Source organism: Canis aureus, chromosome 20, assembly GCF_053574225.1.
Source record: "Canis aureus isolate CA01 chromosome 20, VMU_Caureus_v.1.0, whole genome shotgun sequence".
In the NCBI taxonomy this organism is placed as follows: Eukaryota; Metazoa; Chordata; class Mammalia; order Carnivora; family Canidae; genus Canis; species Canis aureus.
Genome location: NC_135630.1, coordinates 18694812 through 18715392, shown reverse-complemented (window position 1 = coordinate 18715392; position 20581 = coordinate 18694812). Strand labels below are relative to the sequence as shown.

Below are 20581 nucleotides of genomic sequence, written 5' to 3'. Positions count from 1 at the left end.
CTCGGCTGCAGGCGCGGGGGTCCGGGCCCCGCACGAGGCGGGGCTTCAGGGCGCGCTGTGGCCGCCCCGGGGGAGGCCGGCGGGCGGGCGGTCTCTGACCCGCCGTGGAAGGTGCAATGGTCTCGGCGCTGCCGTTGTCTCGCGCTGCTAAATGCAAAGGTAGTGCCTCGTTGGGGCCTGCGTGGGGCTGTGCAGGTGGGGGGCCAGCTCTTTCTAATCTGCTGACCCTCAGGTCGGCATCTCCCCGCCGCCTGCGCGGACGGGGCGATTTTCAGTCTTGCAAGATGCATGTCACTCCGCAGACCCTGCTGTTGTAACCTGGGGGTTGGAAAAGGCCCAGCCTCGGTGTAGCAGTGACCGGCTCCTTTCATCATAAAGATGACATTTTAATTTAATTTTTTTTAAGATTTTATTTATTTATTCATGAGAGACGCAAGAGAGAGACAGAGGCAGAGACACAGGCAGAGGGAGAAGTACGCTCCATGCAGGGAGCCCGACGCGGGACTCGATTCCGGGTCTCCAGGATCAGGCCCTGGGCTGAAGGCAGACGCTCAACCGCTGGGCCACCCGGGCTGCCCAAAGATGACATTTTTAGAAAGCACGGGTGTTTCAGTTTTGTTTCAGTAGATCTTGATGCAGTCTCTTTCCTGGTGCTTACATATTAACATCTTCTGCGAGTAGGCTTGTAAGCTAATTGGTAGCAGTGGTCATTATGTGTGTCATGATTATTGTTTTATTAGGACTGATACACTCTCATGTGATTTCATTTGATTACAACTGGTCCTGTGAGATAGGTAGAGCAGACACGTTTCTGTTTTATAGAGAACTAAGGTTCAGAGAAGTAGACAACTTACCCAGAGCCGCTTGGTGTGAAAGTGGCAGAATTGGGACTCAATTCGGTTAATTCGACCAATATTTATAAGCAGCTTCCCTGTGCCAGGCCCTATATTAGTTATCTGTTCTGTGGTATATAGGCCATGACTTTTGGCTTTTGTCTTGTTTGTGACCTTCCTGTGTTTATCCTAGCAGGCGTATTCCATGGTGAGCAGCTAAATTTGAAATGTGTTCCCTCTTAGTTCAGAACTGTTTTCTTTTCTTTCTTTTTTTTTTAGATTTATTTATTTATTCATAAGAGACAGAGAGAGAGAGAGAAGCAGAGACACAGAGGGAGAAACAGGCTCCATGCAGGGAGCCTGACGTGGGACTAGATCCCAGTTCTCCAGGATCAAGTTCTGGGCCAAAGGCAGGCACTAAACCGCTGAGCCACCCAGTCGTCCCCAGAACTGTTTTCTGAATCCAGACCTGATACTTCGTGCTTGGATTCAGTCTTGCAAATTTGTTTGTAACAGCTCCAAGAATTTACCAGATTCCCATGACTGGTTCCAAGAGGGTATATTGGTAAAAAACATTTGTGTGTGTGTGTTTGCCATAAGGTTGCTTTAATGTATCAGTGACTTCTTTTTTAATCCCTGAAATCTAGCACTGTGTGTGTGTGTGTATTTCATAAAGGAACTTTTTTTTTTTTTAGGTTTTATTCATTTATTCATGAGAGACACACAGAGTTAGAGACACAGGCAGAGGGAGAAGCAGGCTCTCTGCTGGTAGCTGGATGCAGGACTTGATCCTGGGACTCAGGGATCCTGGCCTGAGCGGAAGGCAGACCCTCAACCACTGAGCTACCCAGGCATCCCCACAAAGGAACTTTTAACCAGTATTGCACCAAGAAGAATAATTGCTAGATGAATATATGTTGAGTGAGTGCTTATTGACTTACCTCATTTAATCCTTACAACAATCTTCTGTGTTAGGATTCTGTCAAGCATACAAGGAAAGTGAGAGCATGAAGAGTAGTTAATTTTCCTAGGGTCACACTGCTAGTAAGTAACAGAGCTAGAATCCAAGAAACATAGGACTCCTGACTGTAAAGCGGGTGCTTTTTCACCAACAGCCTTCCTATAAAAATAATTTTAAGAAGAATCTTTTCCTGTATCTCCTAAAATATATCAAAACAAGTGATCAATTTTTATGTAAATTGAATAATTTGCTACTGTATGTGTATAGTAGGCCAGATATTATTCCCGTTTTGTAAATTAAGGTGGCATTCAAGGTCACGTAGCTAGTGAAGAAACCCAGGTCTTCTGACACTGCTATTTTCCATTGCTACCTCCAAGTGATGACTTTAGACCACAAAAGTACATGGAATGAGTGTGTGTAGAACTGGTGAAATCTAAGTAAGATCTGTGTATTGTACTATAGGAAAAAAAAAAAAAAAGAAAGAAAAAAATCATTTTTTAGGAACAGTGCACCCAAAGAAATATTTTAAAAATCTTTTAAGACTCTTAATTACTTTCTTTAAAGCCCATAGAAAAGTAGAGCTAAATTTGAAGAGAGATTAGATTATTTCCTCAGTGTTTCACATAGGATATGAAACAATCCACCTGTTGAATTTCCTTCCATGACTTCTTAAATATCCACCTCTCAAAACAACTGAGCAAATAAACTTCCTATTTATGTGTCAACTTTATGAAGATAAAAATCCAGGAAAAAACCAGGATTTCATTGTTTAAATGCTTAAGTATTAGAATGATAGGGATGCCTGCGTGGCTCAGCAGTTGAGCATCTGCCTTTGGCTCAGGGCGTGATCGTGGTCCCAGGATCGAGTCCCACATCAGGCTCCCTGCATGGAGCCTGCTTCTCCCTCTGTCTGTGACTCTGCCTCTCTCTTTCTGTGTTTCTCATGAATAATGTTTTTCTCTTTAAAAAAACAATTAGAGTAATAGGAGATAAAAGTAGTATATGGCACTGTAAGTACTATATAGACACTGAGTGCCGCTTCAGTAATAGAGCTCATTTCTAGGAAAGACTTTTCATTCCTTAGCATTGCAGTAGAACTTCTATTTTTGTAGAAGTTTATTTTTGTAGAAGTACTTCGATTTTTCCTTTTGCACTGGCTATATTAAAACATAGATGACAGTTGTGTCCGTTTGGCTTGATATATACTTCAAAAATGGATCCTGTCTCTGCAGAAGCTCACTGGTGTCAATCCAGCCTGATATAGAGGCTTTAAGTATCTTATGTGGATCTAGATGGTGCCTTTCTCTGGTGAACTAGTTATCTTTACCCTAGACTTAGGTTATCATGATGGCACTGGATAGCAGTTAGCCCTACCCAGAAGACTTATGTGTTTATTTTATTTTATTTTTAAAAAATTTTATTTATTTATGATAGTCACACAGAGAAAGAGCTAGAGAGAGGCAGAGACATTGGCAGAGGGAGAAGCACGCTCCATGCACCGGGAGCCCGACGTGGGATTCGATCCCGGGTCTCCAGGATCGTGCCCTGGGCCAAAGGCAGGCACTAAACCGCTGCGCCACCAGGGCTGCTGACTTATGTGTTTAGAACGTCCCAAAAAACCTGGTTTTTAATATTATTCTTGGGACTGAAATGGGATTCAAGAAGTTCTTTGTAATCCTAAACTCCATAACCAAACTTATAGCAAGTTATGTGTGTATTTGATTTGTTTTCTATAACTTAATTGGCCAGTCGTTCATTGCAGGTAAATATAGCAAGGAATGTACTGGCTCTAGATTTTGAATGCTGACTGTTATAGCTTATATTATATGGAATTAAAGTGATTTGGAAAGCTTTTCTGGTATAGGATTGAAAATTAGAAATGACTAAACAACTTAGACATATAACAAACATAGTACTTTAGAAAGTATTTGAAGAGTTCATTGTTCTCAGGTCCTTTCCTGCTTCCCTTGAACTTTTTATTTTTGTATATTTATTTGTCTTTGTTTACCAACTGAGAAGAATATTGGGTAGAAAAATAGGATGTCTCAGGGGTTTTCTTCTTACTGTAAATATGAGTTTTGGAATTTGGGATTTTGGGGGGGGATTTTTTTTAATGCGAATATGGAATCTGCTTTTTGCTGTTGAAGCTGTACATGTTACAGAGGAAGACATCAGCCCCCATCCCTTTCCAGCCATTATAGAGAAAATAAATGGCCCATGATATGATGATATGTTATATGGTAAAGCTAATAGTATGACACTCCCATACTTACATTAGGTTATATTAGACTTTGCCTTGCTAGCATACTCAGTCTCACTCTCCTGGTGGCCTTGAGAGGTAAGCTGCTTTTTTGTGAACTGCCTACAAAGAGAGCCACATGGTAGGGAACCATGGATAGCCCCTAGGAGCTGAGGTTGGCCTCTGGGTGACAAATAGCAAAATACTGACACTTGCATCCCTGTAGCTGTGAAGAAAAGCTGAGTGAGCTTGTAAGCAAGTTTTCCTCCCTCAAGCTTCCAGATGAGAACACAGCCCAGCTGATACTTTGATTGAAGCTAGATGAGACCCTAAAGCAGAAAACCCAGGTAGGCTGGGTTCTTGGAAAGTAATCCTCAAGAAAAGGAAGTGAGAGATTAGGGAAACCAGTTAAAGAGATCTGTTCTTCAAATTTCTATTTAAAAGCATTAGTGAGGCCTTCAAATATTTAAATCATGGCATGGCATTTTTATGAAGAGAATAATACATGCTTTGAATCTGTTCTTAGATCAGTAGGATAATGAACTACTTATGCTTACTGAGAAAGTTATCAAGAGGGAAAGAAAGTATCAGTTAACTTCTGAAGAATTTGGAAGATAGATTATCAAATTAACTCCAGTTTCTAAATTTCCTTTTTTTTTATTGTGGTAAAATATATGTCATATAAATTTACCATCTTAACCATTTTTAAGTGTACAGTTCAGTGGTATTAAATTCATTCATAGTGTTGTGCAAACATTACCACCACTCATCTATAGAAGTCTTCATCTTGCAAAACTGAAACTCTCTACACATTAGATAATACTCGCCCCCTTTCCCCATCCCCTCAGCCCCTGGGGATTCTGGTTTCTGCTTTCTGTTTATGAATCTGGCTATTCTAGGTACCTCATATAAATAGACTCATACAGTATTTGTCTTTTTGCGACTGGCTTGTTTCACTTAGCATAATGTCCTCAAGGTTCTTCCACACTGTAGCATATGTTAGAATTTCATTCCTTTTTAAGGCTGAATAATATTCCATTGTATGTTTACACCACATTTTACTTATCCATTCATCCAATTTGGTGATAAGGGCACTAACTTTGAACCCCCATTACACAAAATCCTAAGAAAAAAGTTTCACTTTTCTCATTTTTAGACCTATATTACAAAAGATTAGTTATTATTATTAGATTTTGAATTTCCTCAATAAAGGCAGACGTTTAATCGCTAAGCCACTTAGGCATCTCTCCTCTATTCTATTTATAACATTGTTCTTTTGAGATACTATTTTTAAACCTGTTAACAACAGACACAAGGTTTATGTTTATATCATTAATTAGAATTTTCCCATGCAGAATTCTACAAGATACCATTTTGTAATAAGATACACGTAGTACAAATTATTTTTAAAAATATTCCTTAGCTTTTTTTTCATTTTCAGATCGTTATTCCCTACAACTAGGTGTATTATTTAAAATATCTTGAGACACCTGGGTGGCTCAGCGGTTGAGCATCTGCCTTTGGCTCAGGACATGATCCCAGAGTTCCAGGATCCAATCCTACATCAGGCTCCCTGCATGGAGCCTGCTTCTCCCTCTGCCTGTGTCTTTGCCCCTCTCTCTCTGTGTCTCTCATGAATAAATAAATAAAATCTTTAAAAAAATTGTATTCCAGGAATGAATGTATCAAATACTTAGGGAAGCTTTATTCCTCTGTGATGGAATATGCATCTCTCCACCATACCGTACTATCTCTTCAATTTCTCTTACAAGTTAAGCCATATCAGAAACCCAAGGTCACAAGTATAAAGTGAAAAAAGTTCCATGCATGTTACCAAATTCCAGGATTACATTTCTTAATCTACTATCCTAAGGATTTTTATAAATCTGCTTTTTAAGAAAAAAAAATGACGCTCAACTGCTGAGCCACCCAGGCGTTCCTGGAATGCAATTCTAATACAACAATTGTGGGATTGAAGGGAAAAATCTAGAATAAACTGTTCTTATGAAATAGTAATATTCATCTCAAGAGAAAGTATAAGGAAAAAGGAATCCTATTCATAATAGTTATCACAAATAATAGTCATGTTTCATAAAAATACATAAAGGAAAAAAAATACATAAAGGATAGAATAAAATATTAATGGAGCAAATAAAACTCTGGGTGGAAAGGCTAAAAAAAACAGTGTTACTAAATTAATATATGGATTGAACACACTATTGGTTACATTACAAAAAGGATATTTCATAAGTTATGATAATCATAAATGGGATATATATGGGAAACTCATTGTACACATTTAAGCACCAAAACAACACTTGTAAGAGCTGCTTGAAAGGGTTTTAAAAATGGGATATAGGTTTTAGAACTAGATCTAAGTTTATAGAATTCTAGATTAAAAAGTAGGTATTAGTTGGGGCATCTGGGTGGCTCAGTCAGTTAAGCGTCCCACTCTTGATTTCTGTTCAGGCCATGATCTTAGGGTCATGGGATCAGGCCCTGAATGGGACTTCACACTTAGTGGGGAATCTCCTTGAGATTCTCTCTCTCCTTCTCCCTCGCCCACCCCACCCCACCCCACCCCACGCTTGATTACCTAAGGTAATTTTCCTAAGACTACCAAAAAAGGAAAGTTTCCATAAGTCCCCATACTCCCTCACTCTGCCTTCAAACTGTGGCATCCCATCACTGACTTCTGATACAGTCTTTGCTGTCCTGCTGGCCACTTCCTTGCGTGTATTTAGTAAACTTCTATCTCTGTTGTTCTGCTTGGATGAATTCTTTCACTATCTGCACTACTGGCATCCATCTGAACATATCACCCCATATTTGGTGGCCCTGCTATCTGATTGGGAGGCCCCACAATAAGGATAACCAGTAATATCGTTGCCATTAGTCATAGATATAGCACTTTTGTGAAGTACTGTTAAAATGCTTCATAAATAGTAACTCATTTACTTCTCAAACCAATCCTAAAGGGTAAGTACTGTCATTATTCCCCATTTTACAGATGATTCACAAAAAGGATAACTGATTTGTTCAAAGTCACATGGTAGAGGGTGCAACCCAGAAAAGAGTTCATGCTCTTAAAGCCATTATGACATATTGAACCTTAAACACAGCTCTTTCTAATTTATATACACTCAACTGCAAAACAATTAAATGTGAAAAATTTTTTAATAACAACTAAATCCAGAAAGTATCACAATAATAAATATAAATGGGCTAAACTCATCTAATATAAAAAAATGAGGCAGTCCTATAAATCAGCAGGGTGAGGAACAACATTGGAAAAAGACAAATAATGTTGTTAGTCTCTTTTGTGTTTAAAAACAAACACACCAAAAACTCCTAAAATATGTGTACATGTATAAATGGATAGGAGTCACGGGTATACAGCATTAAATACAATGGTTACCTTTTGGAAGGAGACGAAACTTAGAAGTAAAGAAGAGAGACTTCTCAGCTTTACTCTCTCTCTCTCTTTCTCTCTCTCTCTCTCTATATATATATATACACACATATATATTTTTTAAAAGACTTATTTATTTGAGAGAGAGAGAAAGAATGCTCTAAAGGGGGGGGGGAGGGAGAGAGAGAAAAAGAAAGAATCTCAAGCAGACTGCCTTGAGCATAGAGCTAGTTGCAGGGCTGGATCCCACGACCTCAAGATCATGACCTAAGCTGAAACCAAGAGTCAGACACTCAACAAACTGAGCCACCCAGTCACTCCTCTTCTGTATATTTTTATGTTGTTTGAATCCTGTCAAAAATATGTAATATGGGTAGCCCAGGTGGCTCAGTGGTTTAGCACCGCCTTTGGCCCAGGGTGTGATCCTGGAGACTCGGGATCAAGTCCCACATTGGGCTCCCTGCATGGAGCCTGCTTCTCTCACTGCCTGTGTCTGCCCCTCTCTCTCTCTCTCTCATAAATAAATAAAATCTATTAAAAAATATGTAATGTAACTAGTGTTTTTAAAGTTTGTGTAGGTAGTAAATAATGTCAAAGAGAAAATATTCCAAAATGTAAGCACTAAATAGCTCTGAAAAGTAGAATTGGAGGTAATAGAAACAAGACCATTCTTCCCTTTTTCACTATGTCTACTTTGAATTTAAAAATGTTACAATGAAAAAAATAAAAATGTTACAATGAGCATCTTTGAATTAGCAAATAAAGAAGAGACTGTGTGATCATTTTCTCTTGCCTTTCCTCTTACATAAATTATTTGTTCCTGTGCTTTGCCTTTACCTACTGACTAGATAGTTTTTACAGACTTCATTGAAACATTGTCCATGAGTAGACTTCAGGAAGTATATGATTTTAATGATATTTGCAGTTTAAAGTCTTGTCTGTCGACATCATATTGTTATGTAGGTCTTGGCTTAAGTATTATGTCTTTGGTTAAGTGGAACTTTTTTTGACTATCAAAAGAGCCTTCTGGTCTTTCTTACACTGTCTTGTTATATTATCATTATAGTGTTGTCATCATCTGTCTATTTTTTGCTTAATTTAAAAAAAATTGTTTTACTTCATTATAAGATCTGTGAGAGGAAGAATGTGCTTTGATCTTCTTATATTGGGGCCTAATATAATTCTTGGCATATTATAAGTATTTAATAAATAAATACTTGTTGCCTAAATGAAAAAGGTCATATTCTTAAAGTTCAGAAACTTATTTGTGTTACACTGTCCTAGAATGGTTTAGCTTTGGGGAACTAATTGATGATAATTCATGGAGTCTAGTAATCAGAATCCTAGTTTGTTTATTTATGGTGGTAGATAGAAGTAGTATAATAAAGCTGGATATGCATTATTATGCCAGAACCAAATTTTTATCAAGAATAAAAATTGAGGGACACCTGGGTGGCTCAATGGTTGAGCATCTGCCTTTGGCTGAGAGTGTGATCCCTGGGGTCCTGGGATCGAGTTTCACATTGGGCTCCCTGTAGGGAGCCTGATTCTCCCTCTGTGTATGTCTCTGCTTCTCCTCTCTCTCTGTCTCTCATGAACAAATAAAATCTTCAAAAAAAAAAATTGAATAACACATGGAAATTGTGAAAAAAAGAGTTGGGTGGTATTAAAAAATACTAAATACTTTATTCTGTCTTTAGATTATATTGTTTAACAAGTATATTATCTAGTAAATATTTGTTCTTGGTCCTGAGAATTGTGAGAGGCAATATGAATGATTTGTTTTTGCTGGTCCAGTCACAAAAACAAGTGCCAGCCCAGTTGGATGGTGGGTTTGATTATATACCTATGTAAACAGAGAGGAGCATTAAGTTAATTTTGTTACAAATCAAAGAGAAGTATAAAACATAGGGATAGTTCCATAAAAATATTCAAAATAATAAAGAAATACTAACGTTCACTGGTGAAAATGCACATTTCCATTTTCCATGTTTCTAAGTAGAATAAATCAGGTTTTGTCCACAAGTCAAAACTATACCATTCATTTTGAAAAGACAGAGGCAGATATTTTTAAAAAATAAAATTAAAAAAATATATATTTAAGAAATGTTTGGTAAAATTGAAAAATAGTACAATGTAGTAGCACTGATTATTACTTTTCATACACTATAGTGTAGTAGACAGGCAGCGTAGAATAGTTAGATCTCACTGTGTGCCTGGGATTCAGTTTTAGCTCCGCCTACTGCTAGCTGTGTGACTTTAGGTAAATCACTTATTTTCTCTGTGGCTCAGTTTCCTCATCTTGGGGTAATAGATCTTTCTTCATAAAGTTGCTGAGAGATTTAAACAAGAATGTGTGTATGTAAAATAAAAAATGTGTGTATGTGTGTTTGTAGTTGTACAAAATGGTGCTTGGCAGTAAGTAAGAGTCACTAGAATTGTTATCCAATTGTAGTGGGGAACCTGCTTCTCCCTCTCTCTCCCCCTTCCTTCACCCCCCCCACTTGTGCTCAGTTTCTCTCTCTCTCTCTCTCTCTCGATTGCTCTTGCTCTCAAATAAAATCTTAATATATATATAGAAAGAGCGTTTACTATTACTGTGCTGAGAATGGGAAGATCCTGCCCTAAAGGAATACAGAGTTTATGTTTTCTACTTTCATCCAAGTTCTTTTTTCGTGTGTCTTATATCCAAGAGACTAAATTCAAGATATATAGTTTAATCTTAGTCTTTAACTTATTTCCCAGTTTTATTGACATTTAATTAATATGTAACATTATATTAAAGTTGATAGCAAATGATTTGATATTTGTATATATTGTGAAATGATTAACGTGGTAAGTTTAACATCCATCACCTAACATAGCTACACATTTTTTTCTTGTGATGACTACTTTTTTTTTTTAATATAAATCTCCCCCTTTATTTTACCATTCAACAACAATCACTGCCAATCACTCCTAATCTTTTCTACTGATTGTATTTTTTTTAAGTTTTTTTTTTAATTTTTATTGGTGTTCAATTTACTAACATACAGAATAACCCCCAGTGCCCGTCACCCATTCACTCCCACCCCCCGCCCTCCTCCCCTTCTACCACCCCTAGTTCGTTTCCCAGAGTTAGCAGTCTTTACGTTCTGTCTCCCTTTCTGATATTTCCCACACATTTCTTCTCCCTTCCCTTCTATTCCCTTTCACTATTATTTATATTCCCCAAATGAATGAGAACATATAATGTTTGTCCTTCTCCGACTGACTTACTTCACTCAGCGTGATGACTACTTTTAAGATCTATAAGGTGAATAGTTCTGGGGATGTAATGTATAGCATGGTAACTATAGTTAAAAATACATATTTGTATATTTGAAAGTTACAAAAAGTAGATCAATCTTTAATTTTCACCTGATATTTAAAGAGATGGTTAGGAAATTGACCACCTGCCTAAAATAAAATATTTTAAAGTCATTTTAAATCTTGTTTCATAGATGTTTGTTTGCTACTAATGGGTGTGAGCAAGTTAGATATTCTATATCGAAGACTTCTCCTCACAAAACTTTTTATCAGAGGATGGGGTAGGCCAGAAGATCTCAAAAGGTGAGTTTTTTTTTTTTCCAAAATGCTTATTCTAAATTTGTTTTCGTAAACATTTAAAAAAATTTTAGTGATAAAATTCTTTACTATAAATATAAAATGACAAATTAAGCATTAAAAGTATATAAAATGTAATTATTTCCTTTTGTCTTTTTAATTATTTCCTGTTTTAAACCATATAATCATAAATCGAACTGTTGAACTATTTTAAAATTAAAAATAAAGAGCTCCTAAATACAAACTAGATTTTTAACTTTAATTATTTTTAAGTTGCTTAGCATTCCAGGGACTTAGTTAGCTTCCTCGGGTAACTTGTATTTGTTATGACGATAAAGCTGAGATACACCATAGCTCATGGAAATATCTGGACTTAAGAAAGTGAATCTTCAGGATTTATCCCTTTAATTATGAGTCTTGTATATGTTAATTGCTTTTTGAACAATGACATTTCTCACATATTTTATGAGGCAAAATGTCCAACTTGAATAAAAACCAGTAGATTCCTCTTTTTCCTCTAATGATTCAAATTAAATTTTGACATAGCTTATGAACTGGACTTGCAAATTTTTCAGCATTATAGATCATTTTCAGTACAGTGGGCATAATGAATTTTTTCTTTTTTTTTTCCTGCTTATAATAGACTCTTCGAATTCAGAAAGATGATTGGAAATCGAGAAAGATGTCAGAATCTGGTTTCAAGTGATTATCCAGTACACATTGATAAGGTATTCAAATGAGAGAAATGAAGTTACAGAGATTCTGGTTTAATATAAATATGTATCAAGAGTAGGCTGAATGGGGACGCCTGGATGGCTCAGCCGTTGAGTGTCTGCCTTCGGCTTAGGTCCTGATCCCATGATCCAGGTTCGAGTTCTGCATTGGGCTCCCTGCGGGGAGCCTGCTTCTGCCTCTGCCTGTGTCTCTGCCTCTGTCTCTTGTGTTTCTCATGAATAAATAAATAAAATCTTTAAAAAAAAAAAAAAGAGTAGGCTGAATGTTGGAGTATAATAGTAAACAAAACATGAGTACAACATAGATTTTAATTTAATATTATTAAAATAAATACCATATTATCCTAAAAGGTTGCTTATTATAGTTATAATTCATGTATATTTGAGAGCATATATTTGGTACTTGCCTAAATATAGGAAAATATATTGGGCAGCCTGGGTGGCTCAGCAGTTTAGCACCTGCCTTCAGCCCAGGGCGTGATCCTGGAGTCCCGGGATCAAGTCCCACGTCAGGCTTCCTGCATGGAGCCTCCTTCTCCATCTGCCTGTGTCTCTGCCTCTCTCTTTCTCTCTCTCTCTCTTTCTGTCTCTCATTAATAAATAAATAAACCTTAAAATATATATATATACGAAAATATTTAAGTCTTGATCTGTTTCACTTGATCTTAACCAAAAGGCTGAGAAGCGATAAGTCTCAATGTTTTTGAGCCTCGTTTTGTATCTTTAGGATCAGAGGGTTAAAATAAATTATTCAACATTTCAGAATAATTCTAAGTAATGCAGGGAAGTATTCTAGTTGGAGAATCCGCGCATGAGAAGTTGTTACCAAAACAGCTTTTAAATAACATCAGGGAAACGTTATGTAGTTAATTGTTGAGAGAAGGATAGAAAGAAAATGCTAGGGACTCCTGGGTGGCTCAGCGGTTTAGTGCCTGCTTTAGGCCCAGGGCATGATCCTGGACTCCAGGGATCGAGTTCCATGTCGGCTGCCTCAAGCTCCCTGCAAGGAGCCTACTTCTCTCTCTGCCTGTGCCTCTCTCTGTCTCTCATGAATAAATAAATAAAAATCTTAAAAAAGAAAAAGAAAATGGCTTATCATTAGAGAAGATGAGAAAATATATTTGAAATAGTTTTGTTTTTTTTAGCAACCATGTTTTTCTGTAAAGCAGTTCTAGGTCTATATAATTGAATAATTGAGGTATTGTTGGGGAGGGGATAAAAATGCCTGGGCTTCACATCCCTTATTGCCCTTTAACCTACGTAACTCTAGTTTCATCTCTTATATGTATTGCATATCTTTAGAAGATTTCATTTTTCAAAATAGTTCCACTGCTAAAAACAAAATTTTATAAATTAGAAATCCCTTGTCTATACCATATAGCTCTTCTTTTTGTAGCTTCTGAATTTAGAACATTTCTCCCTCAATTTTGCTAAATATTTCTATTTTCTCTTTTTTCTTTTTTTCTATTAAAAATCATAGACTTGGGATGCCTGGATGGCTCAGCGGTTGAGTGTCTGCCTTCGGCTCAGGTTCTTATCCTGAGATCTGGGATTGAGTCCCACATCAGGCTCCTTGTGGGACTGCTTCTCCCTCTGCCTATGTCTCTGCCTCTGTCTCTCTCTATGTCTCTCATTAATAAGTAAATAAAATCTTTTTTAAAAAAATCATAGACTTAAACAAATTAAAAGTATACCAAGTAAAAAATCAAAACTCTTGAACTTTCTGCCACTTTCCACCACTTAATTCCATTTCTCTCCCAAGGAAGAGTTACTTTAAGATTTTGGAATGCATTCTTAGAGAGTTCCTTCCTCTCTCTATTCTCCCCATCACTGTCTCTCTTGGTTTTTAAAAACCGATATAAATCACCTGCCATGGAATTCACCCTTTTAAAATGTGCAATTTACTGTTGTTTTTTATTACTACATTCCCAAGATGTGCAGTCCTCACCACTATCATTACCTAATTCCAGAATATTTTTATCTCACCAAAAAGAAACCATATACCCATATAACATTGGCTGTTACTTCCCACTTCCACACAGCTTCCTACCTTCTGGCAGCTATCTCTATGAATTCACCTATTCTAGACATTGCATATGGAATTATATAGTATAAGACCTTTGGATCTGGTTTATTTCACTTAGCAAATTTTCAGTTTTCATCCATGTTATCTAACAGTACTTCACTTTTTTATTATTTAAATAATATTCCATTGTATAGATATGTGACATCTTGTTTATCCATTTATCAGCTGAGGGGCATTTGGGTTTCTCCTTTTTGACTAACTGGTGTATATATACAATGGAATGTTATTCAGCAATCAGAAAGAATGAAATCTTAGCATTTGCAACAACATAGATGGAGCTAAATAAAAAGTATTATGCTAAGTGAAATAAGTCAGAGAAAAACAGATACCATATGATTTTACTCATGTGGAATTTAAGAAACAAAACAAAGGAACAAAGGGGAAAAAAAGAGAGGGAGGCAAAGAAACAGACTCTTAACTGTAGAGAACAAATTGATGGTACCAGAGGAGAGGCAGGTAGTGGAATGGGTGAAACAGGTGATGGATATTAAGGAGGGCACTTGTGATGAGCACTGGGTGTTGTATGCTAAGTGATGAATCACTAAATTCTACATTTGAAACTAATATTGCACTGTATATTAACTGGCTAGAATTTAAATTAAAACTTGGAAACTAAAAGAAACTTGTTAAAAAATGGGGAAAAAGAAGATAGGCTAATACGAACCAATAAAGGATTGAAAATGATTTGCCAAAATTTATTAAAACTTACTTCATGATAAAGTAGCATTTTAAGGGAATCCCAGGGTGGCTCAGGGGTTTAGTGCCTGCCTTTGGCCCAGGGCATGATCCTAGAGCCTCAGGATCGAGTCCTGCATCAGGCTCCCTGAATGGAGCCTGCGTCTCCCTCTGCCTGTCTCTCTCTCTCTCTCTCTCTCTCTCTCTGTCTCTCATGGAAAAATAAAATCTTTTTTTTTTTTTTTTAAAGAAAAAAGCATTTTAAGTCATTTGCCAAAAAAAAAAAAATGGATTATTTAATAAAAAATATTGACACTGCTGGCTAGAATCTGTGTTTTAAAATAAGCTGTGTTTTAAAATAAGCTCATAGATAAAGTTTTTTGTTTCCAATTTTAATAAAAATATGTAGTGTTTACTGCTAATTTAATTTTGACTATTGTCCTGATAAAAAATTTTTACTTAAAAAAATAACTATTTGAGGGGCACCTGGGTGGCTCAGTCAGTTAAATGTCTGACTCCTGGTTTCTGCTTGGGTTGTGATCTCATGGGTTGTGAGGTAGAGCCCTAGGTAAGGCTCTGCTCAGCAGGGAGTCTTTGAGATTCTTTCCCTCTGCCCCTCCTCATGTGCACGTGTACACAGGCACTCTCTGAATCTCTGAAATAAATAAATCTTTTAAAGTATAACTATTTGAGGAGGGGAAGTTTAGGTGTTAAATATTAACAAATGCCTTTGCTATGTATGTAGATACATATTCTTATTTAATGTGTTTACATGACTCATTGCATCAATGGATTGCTTAAAATGAGCCATTCTAACATATTTGACATCAAGTCAACCCTTATTTGATTGCAGTAAATTATTTTTAGTTTATTTGTAAATTGTTCTCATGTTTATTTTTATATTTTTAAATTCTTCCAACTAGTATTTTATTTTGATTTATTTTGACTTATTTCGTGCTGTTGTACAAATGAGGTTTATTTATAGTTTACTTTTCCAACTATGCTATAGTAAAGGATGTAAAAGGAAAGGAAATGTGTAAGAGCCATGTCTTTTTTTTTTTTTTAAGATTTTATTTATTTATTCATGAAAGACACAGAGAGAGAGGCAGAGATAAAGACAGAGCAAGAAGCAGACTCCTTGCAGGGAGCCCAATGCGGGACTCAATCCCCGGACTGGGATCCCGCCCTGAGCCAAAGGTAGATGCTCAACTGCTGAGCCACCCAGGTGTCCTGAACCATATATTTTTATTTTTTTTATTTTTTTTTAAGATTTTGTTTATTTATGCATGAGAGACACAGAGAGAGAGAGAGAGAGGGAGGGAGGCAGAGACACAAGCAGAGGGAGAAGCAGGATCCATGCAGGGAGCATGACGTGGGGACTTGATCCCGCATCTCCAGGATCATGCCCTGGGCTGAAGGCGGTGCTAAACCCCAGAGCCACCCGAGCTATGTCTTTGAAAGCTGAGTTGGGGGGTGATGCATGGATAGTACGGGCAGGTGAGTGTCAGGCTCGGTTTAGGCTCAGGTCATGATCCCAGGATCGTGAGATCAAAGCCCCACATTGGACTCTATGCTCAGTGCGAAGTCTGCTTAAGACTCTCTCCCTCTCCCTCTGCCCCTACCCACTGAGCTTGCTTGCTTTCTCTCTAAAATGAATAAATCTTAAAAACAAAAAAAACAACTAACTGGGGGAGAAAGAATATGTAGTCAAAGTTTTTAATTGAATAGAACTTTTTTATAGGAAAACATGTATGAAGACCAAGATATCTTAGTCTACATGTCTACGTTTTGGTTTTGCTTTTTTTTTTTTTTTTTTTTAGATTGAAGAGCAATCAGATTGTAAGATCCTAGATGGACACTTTGTTTCCCCCATGGCCCACTATGTGCCTGATATAATGCCAATTGAATCTGTTATTGCAAGGTAAGAATTTTTATCCAGAAACTTAAAGTAGTAAGTTTTTTTTAATTTACAATTATAAGAAAATCATTTCCATGTTATTTTTAATTGCTTAGTATTAATTACAGTCATTATTTGGCATTATTCCCATTAAATGTGGGGTGGGGCAGAATAAAAATATAGAGAGCTTTAGTATGTATTCAAACTTAAGTTGTTATCAACTTAAAATAGGCTGTTATAAATATAAAATGATTTATATAAGCCTGATAGAACCACAAAGCTAAAACCTATTGGATAAACAAAAGACAAAAAGAAAGAAATCTAACCATACTTCTAGAGAAAATCATCAGATCACAAAGGAAGAGACAAAAACAAGGAAAGGAACAAAAGAATAATAAAATAGCCAGAAAACAATAAACAAAATGGCAATAATAAATTTGTATCTATCAATAATCACTTTGAATGTAAATCAACTAAACTCTTTATAATCAAAAGACAGACCAGCTGAATGGATTAAAAAACAGTACCTGGGGTTCCTGAGTGGCTCAGTTGGTTAAGCGTCTGCCCATTCAGCTCAGGTCGTGATCCTGGCATCCTGGGATCCAGCCCCATGTCCTGCTCCCTGCTTAGCAGGGAGTCTGCTTCTCCTTCTCCCTCTGCCCCTCCCCCTACTTGTGCGCACGCTCTCTCTCTCTCTTTCTCTCTCTCTCTCTCAAATAAATAAAGAAAATCTTAAAAACAAACAGGACCCAACTATATGCTGCCTATAAGAGACTTAGCGCTTGCAAGAGCATCTGGCTGACTTAGTTGGAAGAGCATGTGACTCTTGATCTCAGGGTCATGCGTTTGAGCCCCATGTTGGGTGTAGAGATAACTTACATAGTAAATAAACTAAAAAAAACCTGTTAAACAAAAAAGAGACTTCAGATATAAGGACATACATAGACTGAACGGGATGGAAAAAGATATTCCATGCAAATGAATATCAAAAGAAAGTAGAGGTAGCTATATATCATACAAAATAGACTCTAAGACAAATATTGGATAAGGGACAAAGAAGGTCATGATATAATGGTAAAGGGATCAATCTAATGGGAATATAATAACATTTGTAAATATTTATGCACTCAACATAGGAGTGAAATATATATATAAAAAAATTAACAAACTTGGAAGGCAGCAATTAATACTAGGGAGCTTTGATACCTGACATGCAACAATAGATAGATAATCCAAACCGAAAATCAGTAAGAAAATATAGGATTCAAGCTATCCATTAGACCAGTTGGACCTGGTTCAGTCGGATCCTGGCAGCAGCTGCAGCGGCTCTCATCTCTTCTGGCCTTTTTGCTATCTCCCTTTCGCTTCTGGAAACATAGCCTCTGGGCGTGGCCGTTTCTGACGGTGTCATCAAAGTGTTCAGTGACATGAAGGTACAGAAGTCTTCAACACCAGAGGAGGTGAAGAAGCGCAAGAAGGCAGTACTTTTCTGCCTGAGTGAGGACAAGAAGGACATCATCCTTGAGGAGGGCAAGGAGATCCTGGTAGGTACTGTGGGCCAGAATGTAGACAACCCCTTCGCCACCTTTGTCAAGATGCTACCAGACAAGGACTGCCGCTATGCCCTCTATGATGCAACCTATGAGACCAAGAAGAACAAGAAGGAGGACCTGGTGTTTATCTTCTGGGCATCTGAATCTGCACCCCTTAAGAGCAAAATGATTTATGCCAGCTTCAAGGATGCCATCAATAAAAAAAAGCTGACCAGGATCAAGCATGAATTACAAGCAAACTGCGATGAGGAGGTCAAGGACCGCTGCACCCTGGCAGAGAAACTGGGGGGCAGTGCCATCATCTCTCTGGAGGGCAAGCCTTTGTGAGCCCCCTCCAGCCCCCTGCCTGGAGCATCTGGCAGCCCCAGACCTGCCCATGGGGGTTGCAGCTGCCCCCTTCCTGCCAGACCAAAGGGACTCGGGGGATCCCAGCAGGGGGAGGGCAATCTCTTCACCCCAGTTGCCAAACAGCCCCCTCACCCCCTGGACCTTCCTCCTCCCTCTATCCCTGATGGTTCTGGCTTTCCCAAACCCCTTTTGATCTTCTGATTCCTCTTGGGTTGAAGCAGACTAAGTTCCCCTAGGCACCTCAGTTTGGGGAGGAGCCTGTATTTTTTTTTTTTAACGACACTCCAGTCCCCACCGGTTCCTCCCTTTTCCCATGCTGCAAACTTCTTTTTTTTTTTATTTTTATTTTTATTTTTTTTAATTTTTATTTATTTATGATAGTCACAGAGAGAGAGAGAGAGAGAGAGGCAGAGACACAGGCAGAGGGAGAAGCAGGCTCCATGCACCGGGAGCCCGACGTGGGATTCGATCCCGGGTCTCCAGGATCGCGCCCTGGGCCAAAGGCAGGCGCCAAACCGCTGCGCCACCCAGGGATCCCCCATGCTGCAAACTTCTAACTGCAATAGTGACTCTGTGCTTGTCTGTTTAGTTCTGTGTATAAATGGAATGTTGTGGAGATGACCCTTCCTTGCACCGCCTGGTTCCCCTCCCCTTTTCTCCTGGTCTTGGCACTCATGGAAACAGGACCAGTAAGGGATCTTCAATTAAAAAAAACCAACAGGGCAGCCTGGGTGGCTCAGCGGTTTAGCGCCACCTTCCGCCCAGGGCCTGATCCTGGAGACCAGGGATCAAGTCCCACCTTGGACTCCCGGTGCATGGAGCCTGCTTCTCCCTCTGCCTGTGTCTCTGCCGCTCTCTCTCTGTGTCTCTCATGAATAAATAAAATCTTAAAAAAAAAAAAAAAACAACAACAACACACACAACAATAAAGAGACTCACTAAAAAAAAAAAAAAACCAGATGGACTTAACATTCACAAAACATATCCAACAGCATCAGGATATACATTCTTCTAAAATTCACAGGGAGTAGTCACCAGGATAGATCATATATCAGTCACAAAACAAATATTAATAAATTTAAGAAATTGAAATCATATCAAGCATCTTTTCCAACCACACTGGTATGAAACTAGAACAAGAAGAAAACTGGAAAATTCAAAAATATGTGTAAACAATATGCTATTGAAACACCAGTGGGTCAAAGAAGGAATCAAAAGAGAAATCAAAAAACACTTTGGGACAAATGATAATGAAAATACAACATACTCAAACTTAACACAGGACAGCAAAAGCAGTTCTGAGAGGCAGGTTCATAGTGGTAAACACTGACATTAAGAAAAAAGAAAGATCTTTTATTTACTTTTTTTAATTTTTTTTATTTATTTATTTATGATAGTCACAGAGAGAGAGAGAGAGGCAGAGACACAGGCAGAGGGAGAAGCAGGCTCCATGCACCGGGAGCCCGATGTGGGATTCGATCCCGGGTCTCCAGGATCGTGCCCTGGGCCAAAGGCAGGCGCCAAACCGCTGCGCCACCCAGGGATCCCAAGAAAGATCTTTTATAAAATTAAACAACTTAGTTTATAATAGGAACTTAAAAGAAGAACAAACTAAGCCCAAAGTTAATGGAAGGAATTAGTGTAGATCAAAGAGGAAATAAATAGTACTATAAAGATAATAGAACAATGAAACTAAGAGCTGTAATTTTGAAAAGATAGAGAAAATGGACAAACTTTTATCTACACTAACCAAGAAGTAAAGAAAGAAGTCTCAAAACTAGAAATGAAAAAGGAGCCATTACAGTTGATATATAAATAAAAGAGTCATAGAGACTACTGTGAACAATTATGCAACAACCAATTGGACAACTTAGAAGAATTGGATAAATTTCTAGAAAGTACAACCTACCAAGACTTAATTATGAAGAAATACAAAATCTGAACAGACCAATTACCAAAAGGAGATTTAATCAGTAATCAGAAATTTCCTACAAAAAACAAGTCTAGGACCAGATGGCTACATTGGTGAATTCTGCCAAAAATTTAAAGAAGAATTAAAAACGACTCTCCTCAAACTCTTCAAAAAAATTGAAGAGGAGGGAGCCTTCTAAATTCATTTTACAAGGTCAACGTTACCTTGATACCAAAACCAGACACGGAAGCCATAAGAAAATTACAAGCCAATATTCCTAACGATCATAGATGTAAAAATCCTCAACAAAATACTAACAATCCAAATTCAACGATACACAAAAAGG

General features: G+C 37.7%; 2 protein-coding genes and 1 pseudogene across 14 annotated transcripts in view; 2 read left to right on the top strand and 1 right to left on the bottom strand.

Moving 5' to 3' along the window:
- The window catches only part of MFSD8 (major facilitator superfamily domain containing 8), a 127411-nt gene that overhangs the window by 50633 nt on the left and 56197 nt on the right, over nt 1–20581 (bottom strand). The gene's annotated exons all lie outside the window — the stretch shown is intronic.
- The window catches only part of ABHD18 (abhydrolase domain containing 18), a 46015-nt gene that overhangs the window by 371 nt on the left and 25063 nt on the right, over nt 1–20581 (top strand). The window contains exons 1-4 of one of the 4 annotated variants that reach the window (XM_077861089.1): nt 21–159; nt 10928–11036; nt 11674–11758; nt 16346–16446. In XM_077861089.1, the coding sequence (XP_077717215.1) occupies nt 117–159; nt 10928–11036; nt 11674–11758; nt 16346–16446 (338 nt within the window). In that variant the 5' untranslated portion in view covers nt 21–116. Of the gene's footprint in view, nt 1–20; nt 160–1553; nt 1755–10927; nt 11037–11673; nt 11759–16345; nt 16447–20581 lie in introns of those variants that run through there. The other 3 variants (XM_077861090.1, XM_077861091.1, XM_077861092.1) reach the window with 3 other exon arrangements.
- On the top strand, nt 17535–19037 carry LOC144291512 (cofilin-1 pseudogene; annotated as a pseudogene).